Source organism: Ascidia mentula, chromosome 3 (assembly GCF_947561715.1).
Source record: "Ascidia mentula chromosome 3, kaAscMent1.1, whole genome shotgun sequence".
Lineage (NCBI taxonomy): Eukaryota > Metazoa > Chordata > Ascidiacea > Phlebobranchia > Ascidiidae > Ascidia > Ascidia mentula.
The window spans coordinates 17,177,456-17,191,927 of NC_138568.1; the positions used below are offsets into that span (position 1 = coordinate 17,177,456).

The 14,472-nt window shown below is 37.8% G+C and overlaps 2 protein-coding genes across 2 annotated transcripts; one reads left to right on the forward strand and one right to left on the reverse strand.

Annotated features, from left to right (window-relative positions):
* Positions 1 to 3,354: 3,354 nt before the first annotated feature.
* LOC145895068 (uncharacterized) lies at positions 3,355 to 5,381 on the reverse strand. Its single transcript, XM_082983819.1, has 4 exons — positions 5,342 to 5,381; positions 4,992 to 5,150; positions 4,356 to 4,456; positions 3,355 to 3,873 (listed from the first exon to the last, which is right to left on the reverse strand). Exons 1-4 carry the CDS (start codon positions 5,362 to 5,364, stop codon positions 3,824 to 3,826), a joined length of 333 nt encoding a protein of 110 aa, XP_082839945.1. The 5' UTR covers positions 5,365 to 5,381; the 3' UTR covers positions 3,355 to 3,823.
* Positions 5,382 to 11,230: 5,849 nt separating this feature from the next.
* Positions 11,231 to 14,244, forward strand: LOC145894705 (uncharacterized). The gene is made up of 4 exons (XM_082983348.1): positions 11,231 to 12,286; positions 12,781 to 12,948; positions 13,416 to 13,501; positions 13,729 to 14,244. The coding sequence occupies exons 1-4, from the start codon at positions 12,156 to 12,158 to the stop codon at positions 13,890 to 13,892; spliced, it is 549 nt and encodes a 182-aa protein (XP_082839474.1). The 5' UTR covers positions 11,231 to 12,155; the 3' UTR covers positions 13,893 to 14,244.
* Positions 14,245 to 14,472: the final 228 nt, after the last annotated feature.

Below are 14,472 nucleotides of genomic sequence, written 5' to 3' on the forward strand. Positions count from 1 at the left end.
GCTGGTTTAGTCATTTATTGACATTTCGTCTTGTGGCTCGTTGTGCGGATGTGTTTGTTTCGCACGTGATAGCATGTTTATCTGGGAGTTTGCCATGTCGCTGGCATATGTTGTATTGGACTAGTTGCTACCCCTCCTCTATGATTTCGGTTTTTCTTGCAAATGGGTCTTGATTTGTCTTCCTTTATGTCCTTTTATTTCATTATGACTTACCAGTTTGCTGTTATTGCAAATAATAGCTACGTGTACAAACAAACATTAAAAGTCATCTTACAATGATGCATTCTGAGAAATTAACACTTGCTTCAGATACAAATATTTATTATTTGAAGTTTACTATCCTTGTATATGTTTTGATGACGTGACATTTTTTTAGTGTTTAGTTTAAGCAATCGAGCCATATATTTTATGGGTTTCTGAAACTATTCTTCCTCAGAGTGAGTATACTTTGGTCGTTTATTCGTCCTTGTCTCAAAAATTCGTTTATGTTTCATACTGGCAAGGAGTAACGGATCTTTGTAACAAACGCGCTCAAATCCCTGGCCTTATGCTCTGTGTACAGGCTAAACCTTTCAGATATTTCAAAGATAAGTTTTTTTAAATTACTTTTATTTTAATCACACACGTCTCCAGATGGGGGTATTCCCGATCGGATTTCTTGGGGGGAGTTGTTTCTGAGAAAAAAAAACAATCCATCGTTACGTCACAGACATACGATTTGTCATAGAACGTTTGAGTTTTTAAAATCAATTTGTAGATTTATCTTTACCGAAAATAGAAGATAAGCAAATTATTGAACTATTATTTACTCTTGTCACTGGAACTCGGACAAAGCCAACACTTCGACTGTTGTAATTAAGTTAATGGCTATACACTGAATAGGCAGGTACGTACCTGTCTGTAGAACGACGCAGGTTTGTGCTGTTGTTTGGCACAGTATTAATGTTGATCACAATGGTGTATTGGCTTGACGTTGCGTTGCTATGATAAAAAAGCAAAAGGTGTAATGAACAACAAAACTCATACTGGCTGATCATGTGTACAGTAAAAAGTTCTGATATAACATAACGTAAATGCATGCCTACCATGTAAATAGGAAACGGTCGAATTTAAATTAGAATACAAAAAAAACGATTTAAATCGTCATAAATTTTGTAAGTTGTAAACAGACAATTTTCATCCCCAAGTTGGGAATATCAAGCTTCGCATTTGATTTTTGAAGTTTATTTTGCATTTCGAACAAACGTCACATTTTCCAAATTGATGTCATTTGGAACATAGAAGTAGACATTACACATAGCTTTGAAAGTCATTTATATATTCTACGATACACACAAATTAACGATAATTTTGATTAATTAATTCAAACTTGCTACACTTAAACAACATTTACCTGCTAGGTTCAGAAATAGGCATTCCGCACTGCTACAAACTGACTTAAACCAGGTTATGATTGAACAGTCCAGAGCACAAACCGCACCACTTGTCTGCCTTTTTTTTAAATTCACAGCAGGCTGGCGTAACACGAGTGCACTCTGGTGGCGAAAGTTTTGCGCTAGGTTTCGTCGACAGTGTAATAAGACAGGGCTGCCTTGATGGGACCAATTAGAACACCCCAGGTTTAGTGCATCATAAAGATTTAGTATTAACGGTAGTGTGAACTTCCATAATGTTTACTTAAAACAAAACCTTTTGTGCCATACTCAACGAGCACCGGTGGATCTGTCTTTGCGAAACAATATAATGTATTCCTGGAACTCCATAAGTAGTAAAAGACGGTTAGCGACAGTATAAGATCTTTATTTATTACAAAGAAATATTAAATTCGCCTGTTTGGCAACCTCGGTTTCTGTCTTATTCAAATAGCAAAGTTTAAAATAAAATTTACAAACAAACCTTATATCCTTTTCAGATTCTCTCTGCACCCCCTCATGATTTCTACATCACAGGATAGTCTGCGTAACTATTGCAGTATTATCATCTTATGACACAATTAAAATATTTAACGTAAAATCATGATGTGAGCTTTCACTGCCTTTGCTTCTACGTTTGGGGCTAGCTTTGTTAGTCTATGTTGAAAGATACAACTCTTAATTTGTTTCTGTTTTCGAGTAACTGGATGCAAATTCAAACTATAATTTCTATTGACACTTGGATTGTATTCGCAACGACGTAACAACGTGATCTGGAAACGTAAACTTTGAATTTAAAGGTCACAACCTAGTGAGAACAGTAAAGCAAAAGAAGCAATACAAAAGCAAATCAAACACACTATTGTTGAAACAACCAGTTGTCTATTCATGTGTTTCATTATTTTGTGTTACAATTCCATCCAGACCTGCACCGATATTGTTCTTGTGAGGAAAAGGTTTATCAGGAATTTCAACACCGAGAAATTTGCACAAAGGTTTCCATCCCTCTGACACTTTGTACACAAGGAGTTTGTGTTCTGGGACATTCTGCAAATAAGGACAAATCAACATGTAAAGCTAACAGGCATTTACACATTCATCCACCAAGTAGAAAACTCTATTAATTAACCGTTTGAAATTGAAGCCAATGGGCTATATTCTTTATAGCTTTATTTTATTAGCGCTACAAGAAACTTCAAGGACAAGTATGAGTAGTTAAGTGTAATTCACAATAAATCTTTTTCATGAAACCTTTTGGACATAGAGATTATGTTCTCCGTACATTTTTTTCATGTACGTCTGGTCGTGGAGTGTCAATTTTGATCGAGGCCACCTCAGAGCTACAGCCAGACATTTCACCATAAAAAATAAATGGTTTAAAATTCTCAAATTTTAATCAGACAATGAGACTAAGACTTTAATTCAGTGTTTCTCAACCCTTTTGAGTTCATGGACCACCTGGTCAATTTTGTAAAACTCTGTTGACCCATAACCGATAAATATTTCAAGAAGACATTTTTTTAGTGACGTCTCTATTTAAAAGAAGTTTATCACAAAAAGTATCACAAGTTCTGTGACCCCTCTCCCACATCACTGTGTCGTCTTGTTGTGACTATGCTTAATTTTTGTGGGCGTCCTTCGAATTAAAATGCTAGATGCACAAAAAATTTTTTGTCCGCCGAAACCAGAACGTTTTCAAAACTTTACAAAAATCTTCTGCAAATCAATTAAATATTAAAATCGGTAAATTCTTCGCTTCAAATACGTCATCAGTAGAAATATATGTACATTTGCACAGCGTGATTGCGTTTGGTTGCTACAATAAAGTTTAAACAACCCTTTTGTTGTAAACGTTTATTGTATATGTAAGTCAAAAGAAATTATTTATCATCTGTAGCAAATCACTTTTCATCTTTATTCAACTGGCGAAAAAGACACGAGACATACAAGTTGGTGATGGATTAAAGGAATTTTCGCTAATTAGGGAAGTTGCAAGCAAAAAAACGTTGTCGAAAAATGTTATTGCAAAACATCGAATTCAACAGCAATTCTATACTGTTAACATTGAAAAAAAAAATGGTTTGCCGCAATTGAAGGATTAAAATGCAGCAAGTTTAAGTAGATGGGGAAAGAATTGGAAATGCACTGATTTTTTTACGACAAACTATTAAATATTCGTCACACAATTATTTTTGTATACACCGGCATCATTTCAATCAGTTGCAAACAACTTTTCAGTTGTTCTGATCAGTAATGCCCTAAAAACTCACAACAAAGACAATATAAGGTTTATAAGCTGCCATAGGCAGATACGTAACGGTTTATAAAACCTGACGACAAGTAATAAAGCCAGAATATCTGGCATTGTGGTTTCTATGACAACGAAACGATCTGAATGTTCATCAACTGGGTTAATCTTCATCGGATAAATCGCCTGATGGCGCTGTTCCAGTGAGACAGTCTACGAAAAGAGTTGCCCATCAATAAAAAACAATTATATTCGACAACCATATTTTCAGTTTCACGTTGTACGTACAAGTGGTGAAATGCGAATCTTCACTTAAAGAACTTTGATACAAAAGTCGCATTATCACAAATAATGTGGTTGTTAAAGATCTCACGCAAATATTTGGGTCAAAGCACTTGGCAACAATTGAGCCATTCTCCATCGCCACTGTGTGCTGATGCAGCAAAACCACAGTCTCGAGCGTTTGATTACACTGCAAATAGTAAGTTGACTGTATGACTCATAGCGAGGTTAACTGTAGGAGATGTATTGTCGTCATAGGGCATTTATTCTCCTTGGCGTTTATGCAACCGATTTCATTTGCACTAAAATAACTGGTCCATGTCAAGTAATTAACTTTTTAATAAAATGTGTTGCAATTCATTTTCCAATGACTTAAAATCATACGCACTACTTCCGAATGGACGCGCACTTACTTCTGATCGGAATATTTCCGCAATCTTCCCCATTTGCGAATCTGCAGTCGCTGCTATGATGTAGACGTTCTCTTTGACGTAGCTCGGCCGTGACGTTGCAGCTACAAAAAGTGAAACACAAAGTTCGTTCAAACAATTAAACCCCCTTCACTAAAACACAGTAAAGACGACTATGGTTTGATAATATTTAGTGCCACAAAGGATCATTGTTAAACGCAGATGTTTCCTTCCTTAACCTGGCTTGCTATTGAAGGTGTGCACTGAAACATGATAAAGCGTAGGCGGGAATGTGGGATTGTGACGTACCAGACAATCACGTGCCTGAGGTGTCGTTCCGTTCCATTAAAGCTACATTTTGGTTATCGATGTTTGTTGAGGGCAAATGATGCTGTACACGCGTAACTACTATATATTGCAGCGTACCATATAGCCTACATGGCCTAATGCACTTCGGGCTTTGTTTACAATCAGTAATCTAATTCGCAATGAATAGTACCTTAATATATGCAACATGTCTAAAATAGTGTGAATTTCAGTGCACAACCTTATTTTAACCAGTCTTTAAACTTAAAAATGCACACCTGATCAGTCGACTTGACTTACGGCGAAAACACAACATGTCACACAATTTCCCACCTGAAGCATCGAACAATGTGACCAGACCTGGTGTACAAATACCAGCCAGAAGCAGCTAAATAACATGGATTGATGCCGTTGACTGGTGCCAACGTACTGTAGGTGCTGAGGCGATATATTTCACTTTCCGGCCTTCGCACATATCCCTGCCTCTCCATTCTGCATTTACACCACATCAGTAAAATTCAATAATAGAAAAGGAAAATTCATTTCACAGATATGTGATTGTTGTCGATACATAATCTGCTTCCATATTGAATAAATGTATACTTAAACAGAAAAACTCCTTAAGGTGTAAATATTTGGTTTACAAACAAACGCAGAATGGTTCCAATTTGCTTTAAGCTTACCTGTTAATTTCCATACGCGCCATTTGCTGCTTTCCAAAACGCAAACGCACTGAAGTGACTATTGTCATTCTGGCAGAATCCAAAGTTAATTTTTGGTTAAATTAGTTTCGCATCATTAAGCAGCATTTCAAGAAGTTAAACCTTATCGGTTTATCTCATAGCATGTTACATTACTTTGCAAAATAATCAACTAGGTAATACTGGAATCTGAAAGTAGGTTTTTCTCCTTTTTTGGTTTGGCACTTGATCGAAAGTGACGTCACGGGCAAAGCGAAAAACGTGTTTGATGTCATTCTGATGGAATACGTGATATCTCTACCGACTTTTGTTACTTTCACGCTTTTCGGCACGCACATTTTGACAGAGAAAGAGATTTTAAACAAATCTAGGCAGCGGAAAGTGGTTCAGCACTTGATTGAAAGTGACGTCACCTGCAAAGCGAAAAACTTAAAGAGGCTCGTGTTTGAGGTTATTTCGATGAAAAACCTAGACTTATGTGGTAGTAATAATGAGAAATAATTGTCAAGTGAATTATTTTTCAAAATTATCTAACAAGCTATGATATATACCCAGTAGAAACTCAGTAGTATAGGTTATACCTTACAGTGAAATGCTGCTTAATGAAGGGGAACGTTTTTCTTATTAAAATAATTTAGGGATTTTGCCAGAATGACAATAGTCTGAAGTAAGCTGTATGTCACGCCCCAGCGACGCTGTTCCTTTTTTCCCCTTTGGTCGTTCAGCCGTGAAATTAATCGCACTTTGTTGCTGGAATGCACACCAGTCGTTCCAACGAAGCTTAACAATATATTTCGAAAATATCTAAAGTTTTAGAGGCGATTATTTGTTTATTGCTCTGCATACTTCGTGGGGATTTTATTAAAAGAAACAATTGGACAAGGACACGGTTGAGTACCCACCTTTTCTATTTGGCGTGCCTCCACACAAAAATCCCCATAGCAGTCTATGGAAAATAAGATTATTCGTTTAGGAGCGATTTAAACACTATAGCGCCTCAATGGAAGCATCATGGGCAATTAAATTTTCGAAGTTATCCGTCATTTTTCAAAACACAACTCCAAACCTCTTGGGAAGTAAAAGTATAATACCCATTGTGGCTAATTTACAATTTTCTCAATACAGAGTGAAACACAATCAACACGAGCTAACAGAGATTTGTTTGTCAGTTTATTTATCTCGTATCAACATCTGCGTAAGATTGGTTGTTCTGTGCGTGATCTTTTACTCTACATCTTGTTATTGCAGAAGAAGTATATCGTCATGCAATGGCATGATAAGGTGTGATCGCCTTACAGCGCAACCCCTTCATACTGCTTACATTTGTGGAGATCCTTAATATATATGTGTAAAGATTAATGCATGTGAATCATCAACACTGAACAAAACCAACAATTGTTTCTTGCAATGCGTGAAAATTCAGTGCGAAAAAGGTGCAAGCGATGTACAAGTATTGGGACAACTATTGCTTACTGCAATAAACCAACGATATTTAATTACGTGAGTAACGAATTGATTATGGGGATGGCAACACTTATTCCGCCAGAGGGCACTTGTGGTGCATCATACTATTGTGAGCTATAAAATAGGAAAGGTGGGCAAATGATATTTCCATCAACTTCTCAGATTAATGTACGCAACTGGTAGCAGCAACATGCCTATGTCCTAACCTAACAGGTAAATAGTTTTTTGAATAAAACTTGCAGGAGCGTGCAATAAGTTTAAGCGTATGTTCATTTTTATGGTTAAAATATCAAAAGAGACGCCACCAAAGTTTGGCAAGACCTTGACAAATGGTCAAGAAGATCAAATCAGGAGAAACAACTTCTTGTGAATACAGGATGCTAAAACAGAAGATCTGTACAGACAGAAAGTCATTAAGATCAAAAATTTACATTTCGCAAATTGCCAGATGTAGCAAGTTTCAAACTATGGATATCTTGGGAATGAGTTCCAACGTTGACATGCGCGAAGAATCTCGATTAGAACTTGTACATGGGTAATGGATCAGGTGCAGAGAAAATTGTATAAGCATAACGCCGCAAGTTACCGGAATGGAAAAGAGTTGCCGTCAGAGGGCGACTCCTAACCGTTAGGTTCAAATTTTATTGTGGCGATTGACAACATCCGTCAAGCGCCCGTCCTAATACTTAACCTGATGGGGGACAACATCTGCCAAGCGCCCGCCCTAATACTAACAAGATAACCTGATGCGGAGTCGTGCAAAAGATATCCTTGGTTAAAATCCCGGTGTTTTTTATAAAAAGAAAATAAAGACAAAACAACTGAAACAGGGGTCGAGATGTTGAACCTAATTTCCACACAAGTTCTGACAATACTTAACGTGGACGTAACATTTGCACAATAAAAACGTCACAACTTGCCGTTCTGACCAACATGGAGTTGCGCTTGGTGCCTGGATACGAGCTCGTAAACAACGTGTCTGACGACTAAAAATCAACAAAGCACAAGCCTAGTAACCGGTGGTCGCACTCAAATTGGCGAACTGTTGTGCAGTAAACTGGCTCCACAAATTCTTTACAATGGCTAAAATTGACCTTGAAACTTTGTGGGGCAAGTGGCCCGGAGCAGTCCAAGTTTTAGACGGTCTGCATTTTTTTCTGGTACGAAATTGCATCCGCCTGACCAACAAACAGGTAAATAACAAAACAAAGAATAAAATTAAATTGTACGACAAATTAAAAAAACAAGTCAAACAAAAACATCGATTGAGTCGCTTGATGCACATACCAAGCAAAGAAAACTTGTTCGGGATGCGTTCAATTTGGAAAATTAGCCCGAGTTGGGCTCCTGATGGTTAGGCTCCAACTATAGGGCCTGGCAGTTATGACATAATTGCAAGTGTGGTTACGAAAAGCGAATGTAGCAAATAACATGTATTAAATCAAGTTGAAATCTTTTGCCTGGTGTAAAAGATGCCATACGTTACGCCAACTGGTGCACGTAGCTTTTATTTGCACAAGTAGTTTTTATGTACATAATATACGAAATGCAAGTCATGCTGAGGAAAGAAGGCAATAGAGGCTATAAAAGTGCCATGTGCTAGAATAACTTAGGCTTGTGAAGATTTCTCTTCGTAAGAAATTAAAACGACAGCTTGGTAGCAAACATGACGATTGTAGAGGTTAGACGGTAAGATATGTTTATTGACAATAACTTTTTCAAATAAATCATCAGTTATCTGTAATTTGCTAGTTTTGGCAGTTTTTGTCTTTACATCACATTTGCTTACGTTTTTCGTGCAATGGAAAACTCTATTGAATTATAGTGAAGGACGACCAAGACGCCAAAATGCGGCTGACGCGGTTGATGCACCGAGAACCGGATTACATCATTACAATTCGGCACCACACCAAATAATCCACATAGCCATGCACCATCAGCCTTTTACTGCTACTTGCTGTCCACACAGGCCTGTACATGCCGTTCGTTATCACAGGTAATCTCAAAAAAAGTATGATCAAATGTGTTTCATTACAAATTTAGAATTGTTCGTCTGTTGGAAATGGAGATACGTAAACTATTTAATGCTTTTTAAATGTTTTGTGTATTAAACCTATATACTAACAACTATAACTGGTATGCGCTTACGTTGTAATGCCATGTAACAAAGGCCGTCGCCGTAATCACGGAGCAATTCAACACATATTTGCTTTTCAGTTCTACGCCGACAATACATGCCAACTATAACAGGCGCAGAAACTGTCTCATAACGAATGCACCTCCCCAATTATTGATTTTCGCCTCAGGTAAATAGTAACACAAGCACGCAGCATGTTTTTAATAAATGCTAATATACCAGTATAAGCCACGAAACTAACTAACTTCCAGTGATTTTAATAAAATATGTTAATTTTATTGTATTTTGCTTGTTTAACTGTGTTTGCTCATGACAGTAATCGAGACTGGCCCCATTTTAAATGAAACATTTGTTTCGAAAGTCTACTAATTGATTTTATTTTACACAGATGGCGTTTTTGGCATTTCTTCAACCGAAGAACGACTTGGAAATGATTATGTCCCACACCCTCGCTCCATTTATTCTCCAACAGGAGACATGGACAATCAAAACATTTTAGGGGTGCCACTGAGGGAAAACCAATCATATGAACACGTGAACATTGCACGCGAGAGACCGGTGGTACCACCTATAAGCGACCAATTAGAAGACGAAGATTAATTGCTTCAGTAATCAACCTTCTGCTGGAGAAGATGAAGACAGCCTTTCCGTGGCCTTCTCTATAAGTAGCTTTCGAGCGAAACCAATGTCTTCAATCGTCCATGAACTGACAAAACTTTATGTATACTTTTACTAAAACTTAAATCCTGTTTCGTAGTCAATGAAATACGTTTTTATTGTTCGCTCGATTTACGTGGTGACGTGCTTGGTGTAGGTTTCATAAACCACATGTTGAATATTATTTATTTGCTTTTGGCAGTGGTAGATTCACTGTATGATTACAATCAATATCATTAATGATCTGTTAGTCTACTTCATGTGAAGAATCGTTTGTATTTATTTTTACAATAAAATTTTCTTCATACATTAGCTTCTGTATATGGTTGCGAGCAACTGGTTGTACACAATGTAATTCGATACATTTCCTCACGGAGAATAACCGCAGTCAGTCGAAAAGTGAAAAGTGATGGGTTGCGATTGGTTGCATGTGACGGAAGGTGGCCACCTGGTCGTGCTGGCCAAAGCAAGACCCATCGAGACCCGAACGCCAACTCGGTTTCTCAAATACCATTTGTTAAAATCTCCTTTTGATAAAAAGCTGATAGTGAAGCGAGAAACGCATACTGACTTATTTTTGTTCCCCATTTTGCGTGGGCCAAATTTCTGCATAAGTTCTGATAAAACTTTTGCTATGGGCGTAACATTTGCACAATAAGCACGTCACAACTTGCCGTTCTGACCAAACATGGAGTTGCGCTTGGTGTCTGGGTCCGACCTCGTAAAAACGTGTCTGGCGACTAAAAATCAACAAAGCGCAAACCTGGCAACCAGTGGTCGCACACAAATTGGCGAACTGTTGTGCAATAAATTGACTCCACAAATTCATTACTTATAAAAAAACTCTTTGCAATGGTTGAAATTGAGCTAGAATCTATATGTGTGGCAAATGTTCTGGAGCGGTGCTTTTCGTTTTCAAAAACGGTCCGCACTTTTTTCTGGCGCGGAAGTTGCACCCACTCAACCAACAGACAGGTAAATAACACCAGAAAGGATAGAATGTGCATAACAAATTCTGAAGTTCCAGTATCTCCCAGAAGTGAGAAAACTGACATTTTTGTTTCATTATTTTGTGTACAATTTGTTTGCACGTGTAAGTGTTGCCTTGACAACTGTGAAGTTTCACCGCGTGGCAAACGAAACTTTAGTGCTTGGAAATGTATTATTTATTTGTATTTTCACAGAAGTCATTTCCGGCATTTCTTGATTTCGTTGCAAAAATACTTCAACCTAATTATTCGCCATACCCATCTACAGGAGATGTAGATAATGTCTTGTCGGTTGGCCGAGTTGCGTGGTACCATACATCGTTGCAAAGACTACATCGCTGCAAAGACATATTTTCCAAAGCTGTCAACAAAAGCAAATGTAGAAACTGTAATTTCGGGAAAGCGAACAACGGGAGCTTTGTTCCTTCCAAGCGCATTGAAACAATACAACATGGACAGAAGTGAAACCCGATAAAGCGAATGATTCACCAGCTGAAAGTCCTAGGTTTATTTGTCGGGTGGTTTCCTGGGGAAACATTCAGGAAATATCTCGTGGGGGATTTTTGCAACTTTTCTGCAAACTGTGGCTTGTTTTGCAGCAATAAATGTGTTGTAATGGCGTAACTAACCAAACTTGTGTTAGTTGTTTTATTCACCAAAAGACGAAAGATATATGTTCAGAATACAACTCAGCCCCAGAGTAGAATATACAGACGGTGATTCTACGCTAAAGGCGAACCAAAATGTAGAATGGAATGGTGAAACTACATTAGGCAGAAGCCCAGCGCAGAGTAGGCGATTCCACGATATGGAATGAATTCGGACCACAGAAACCAGAGATTTAAAGACAATTCAGTTATGCGGCTTGCGTGAGAACCGCGATACATAATTACATGTTACGAGCGATCTCCTGTGTCGTTTCAGAAAATGGTATTTATCTGGGCGGTACAAAACTGCAAGTCACTCTCCATTACCTAATGGAAAATTACGTAAATGTGAACACTACGTCACGGCATAAACGTTACAGGCACTTCTTGCAGAAGATTTTGTAACATTTCCTAAAACTTTGGCTTGTTTAAGTTCAAGGTATTGACAATAGTCGTGATGTGTCACGTGAAAGAAGTGCTGCTGGTTAGATGGATTTCATGTAGTAAAACAATTTATTGCTAGTCATAATGTAGTTTCATGTTGCAGGATTAAAATATATGAAAAAATGGCCACGCAAAATTATTTACGATGTAACCGTAAATTAATCATGCACATAATCATAGGCTGCTACAAAGGTAATAGAAAAGATTTTCAACAGAGACATCTTTTGTACCGATTTAAATACTAAACGCAAATCATTTGCTTCCTTACTACGGCCTCGAGTTGGTCGTAAAACTACTGTAACGTAAACTAGCGCATTGTATGTTGTTTTACCAACAAACACTATGACATAAAATTTACTTCTCGTAATGGCCAACTGTTGAATTTAAAACATCAACATGCGAGAAACCATGCTTTTATTAAATTCAATGTTTTCAAAACCCTCAAAAACATTTTCAATATGTCACTGCCTTCTTTCTGTTGTAAGGCAAATGGGCTACAAAACTCCGTCACGCCCAGCTGCCTCAGGGACTTGAGCAGTAGATGTACAGCAGCCTGTAGCAGCGAGATGCCCGTTTCCGAATCTAACAGGTATTTGTTAATGATTGTTATTGTAAATTATATTTGCTGAACATTCAACTTTACATTACATTGTAAAGGAAAATATATTTATTCTAAAAGGCTATTTGGTCGGCTGTGTGGACAGCGCAATTTTGATTATTCCCATTCAAACAAATACTTGATCGCAAGGATGCAAACTAATGTAAAAAGTGAAGATTTGAATTCCGTTTTACTGTGATTAGTAAACTCAAAAACCTAAGATGTTTATCTAGTAGTAATCATGTGAAATTAGATCGTCTGACTCGATAACCATTTAGATTTTTACGGGGTTTTACGCCACTTTTTTGCATATTTATTGTTCATTACAAAATAATATTGAAAAAAGTGTACGTGTTTGACCAGGACCCATACCCATAATTATCTAGCCACTAGTTTCCACATTGTCTGATTATCGTTGTAGGCTATTTTTTTCGCGTCTGACGTTATCGAAGCAAAAAGTTCCAAAGTTTTTCGTTTTATTGTAGCAACGAAACGAGAAGCCAACAAAACATCGTTGGCAATCCGCAGAGTGAAATATATCGACTCAACACCTTTATTTACTTACCAACTAACAGTGGATACAATTCGTCCCTCGTAGCTGCTACTAACTGGTTCCTGTACGACAGAGGCCAACTGCGGCTTCTTTATGTCAGGTGGGAATGTGTGTTGTTTAAATACCTAACTTTAATACAATGTGTATGGTAAGTAACAGTTGAACAGTATAGCAGCATCGCAGGAAACATGATGCAGACGGCCCCACTGCCCTAATAAAGATTGACATATGACGTTGATATTGCTATTGATATTGCACAACCAACGCTCATTTCGCCATGCGCAAATTGCGCAGTCGTGTATTTGAGCCATACAAAAACGCATAGGGGGAAGTCACGTATAGGCGCTTATTGACGTCAACGTCCTATCGTTTGGGCGGGCTAGAAGGGGTTTCCAGGCGGAGTTAAAAGGATTTTGATTTGTTGACGTTGGAAGTGCCGGTCTAGCGGTAATAAGAGTTAGGTGAACGTATACCGTTGGTGCTGGGAGTTTGCATAGAGATACAGTACTAGAGCGTTTATATTTTGTCGCCATATTCTCACACAGACAAACAATTACATTTTTTTAGGCCTATGCCGACTACTCTTGCCAACCATGACCAGCGCAGAAGTCCCACAACGAACACGCCGACCCAAGTGTTGATTTTTGCTTCAGGTAAGTAGCACCACATCAGCTTTAAAACAAGCATGGTGTGCAACTAATACTGAATTTCCAGCAGCTCCCAGAAAAGAGAGTTAATTAAAAAAAAACTGACATATTTGTTTCATTATTTTCCGTATGTTTTTGCATGTTTAATTGTTTGTGTTATTACGTTTTAACAATTGTGAAATCTCACCGCGAGGTTTTGTGATTGAAAGTACTAATAATTTTATTTGTCACAGATGTCCTTCATGACATTTCTTCGACCGAAGAACTTCGACCTGACAATGCCCCACTTCCTCCGACAGGAGATGTAGACAATGCAATCATTTCAGGGGTGCCAGCGAGGGAAAGCCTTAACTCTGCAAGCGAGAGGCAGGTGGCACCACCTGTAAGCGACCAATAAGATAGTTGCTTCAAAAAAACACGAGGATGGAGAAGATGAAGACAGCCTTTCCGTGGCCTTCTCTATAAGTAGCTTCCGAGCGAAACCAATGTCTTCAATCACCCATGAACTGACAAGTGTTGATGTTTGATTCAATCAACAAAAAGCCTGTTTCGTAGTCAATGAAATATGATTTTATTGTTCGCTCGATTTACGTGGTGATGTACCTTAGTGTAGGTTTTATAAACCAAACATATGTATCTGGCCATGGCGATCGTTAAACGCACTGCATTACTGTTTTGTCAAAAAACCTTTTCAGGTAGGTAATCGTTGTGTGTTTGTGTTTGTTTCCAATAAATTATGTTTTATCTCTTGTGTGGGTTCCAATAAATTATTTGAAACAACGAATTCGCGAAGCTACAACTGATGTCAATGCCTATAGCATACCAATTTTGTAGTCCGATGGTAATCTCCCTTAAAGAGTAAATCTTTTGTGTATATAGCAAAGGAATATCGTGAAACGAAAAACACTATTGGCTGGTCTTAAATGTTTTCATATTTAAACCTTTATATAATGTTGTACATAATTCTTGTCGGTTGG

What these genes read in the sequence shown, in the direction of transcription:
- LOC145895068 (XM_082983819.1), bottom strand. Translation starts at nt 5,364, where the DNA reads ATGGCGCGTATGGAAATTAACAG. An exon ending in GCGCGTATGGAAATTAACAG is followed by an intron (nt 5,151 to 5,341) that starts GTAAGCTTAAAG and finishes GTGTAAATGCAG; the next exon opens with AATGGAGAGGCAGGGATATG. An exon ending in CGGAAATATTCCGATCAGAA is followed by an intron (nt 3,874 to 4,355) that starts GTAAGTGCGCGT and finishes CTCTTTTCGTAG; the next exon opens with ACTGTCTCACTGGAACAGCG.
- LOC145894705 (XM_082983348.1), top strand. Translation starts at nt 12,156, where the DNA reads ATGTCACTGCCTTCTTTCTGTTGTAAGGCAAATGGGCTACAAAACTCC. An exon ending in CTGCGGCTTCTTTATGTCAG is followed by an intron (nt 12,949 to 13,415) that starts GTGGGAATGTGT and finishes ACATTTTTTTAG; the next exon opens with GCCTATGCCGACTACTCTTG. An exon ending in AGTGTTGATTTTTGCTTCAG is followed by an intron (nt 13,502 to 13,728) that starts GTAAGTAGCACC and finishes TATTTGTCACAG; the next exon opens with ATGTCCTTCATGACATTTCT.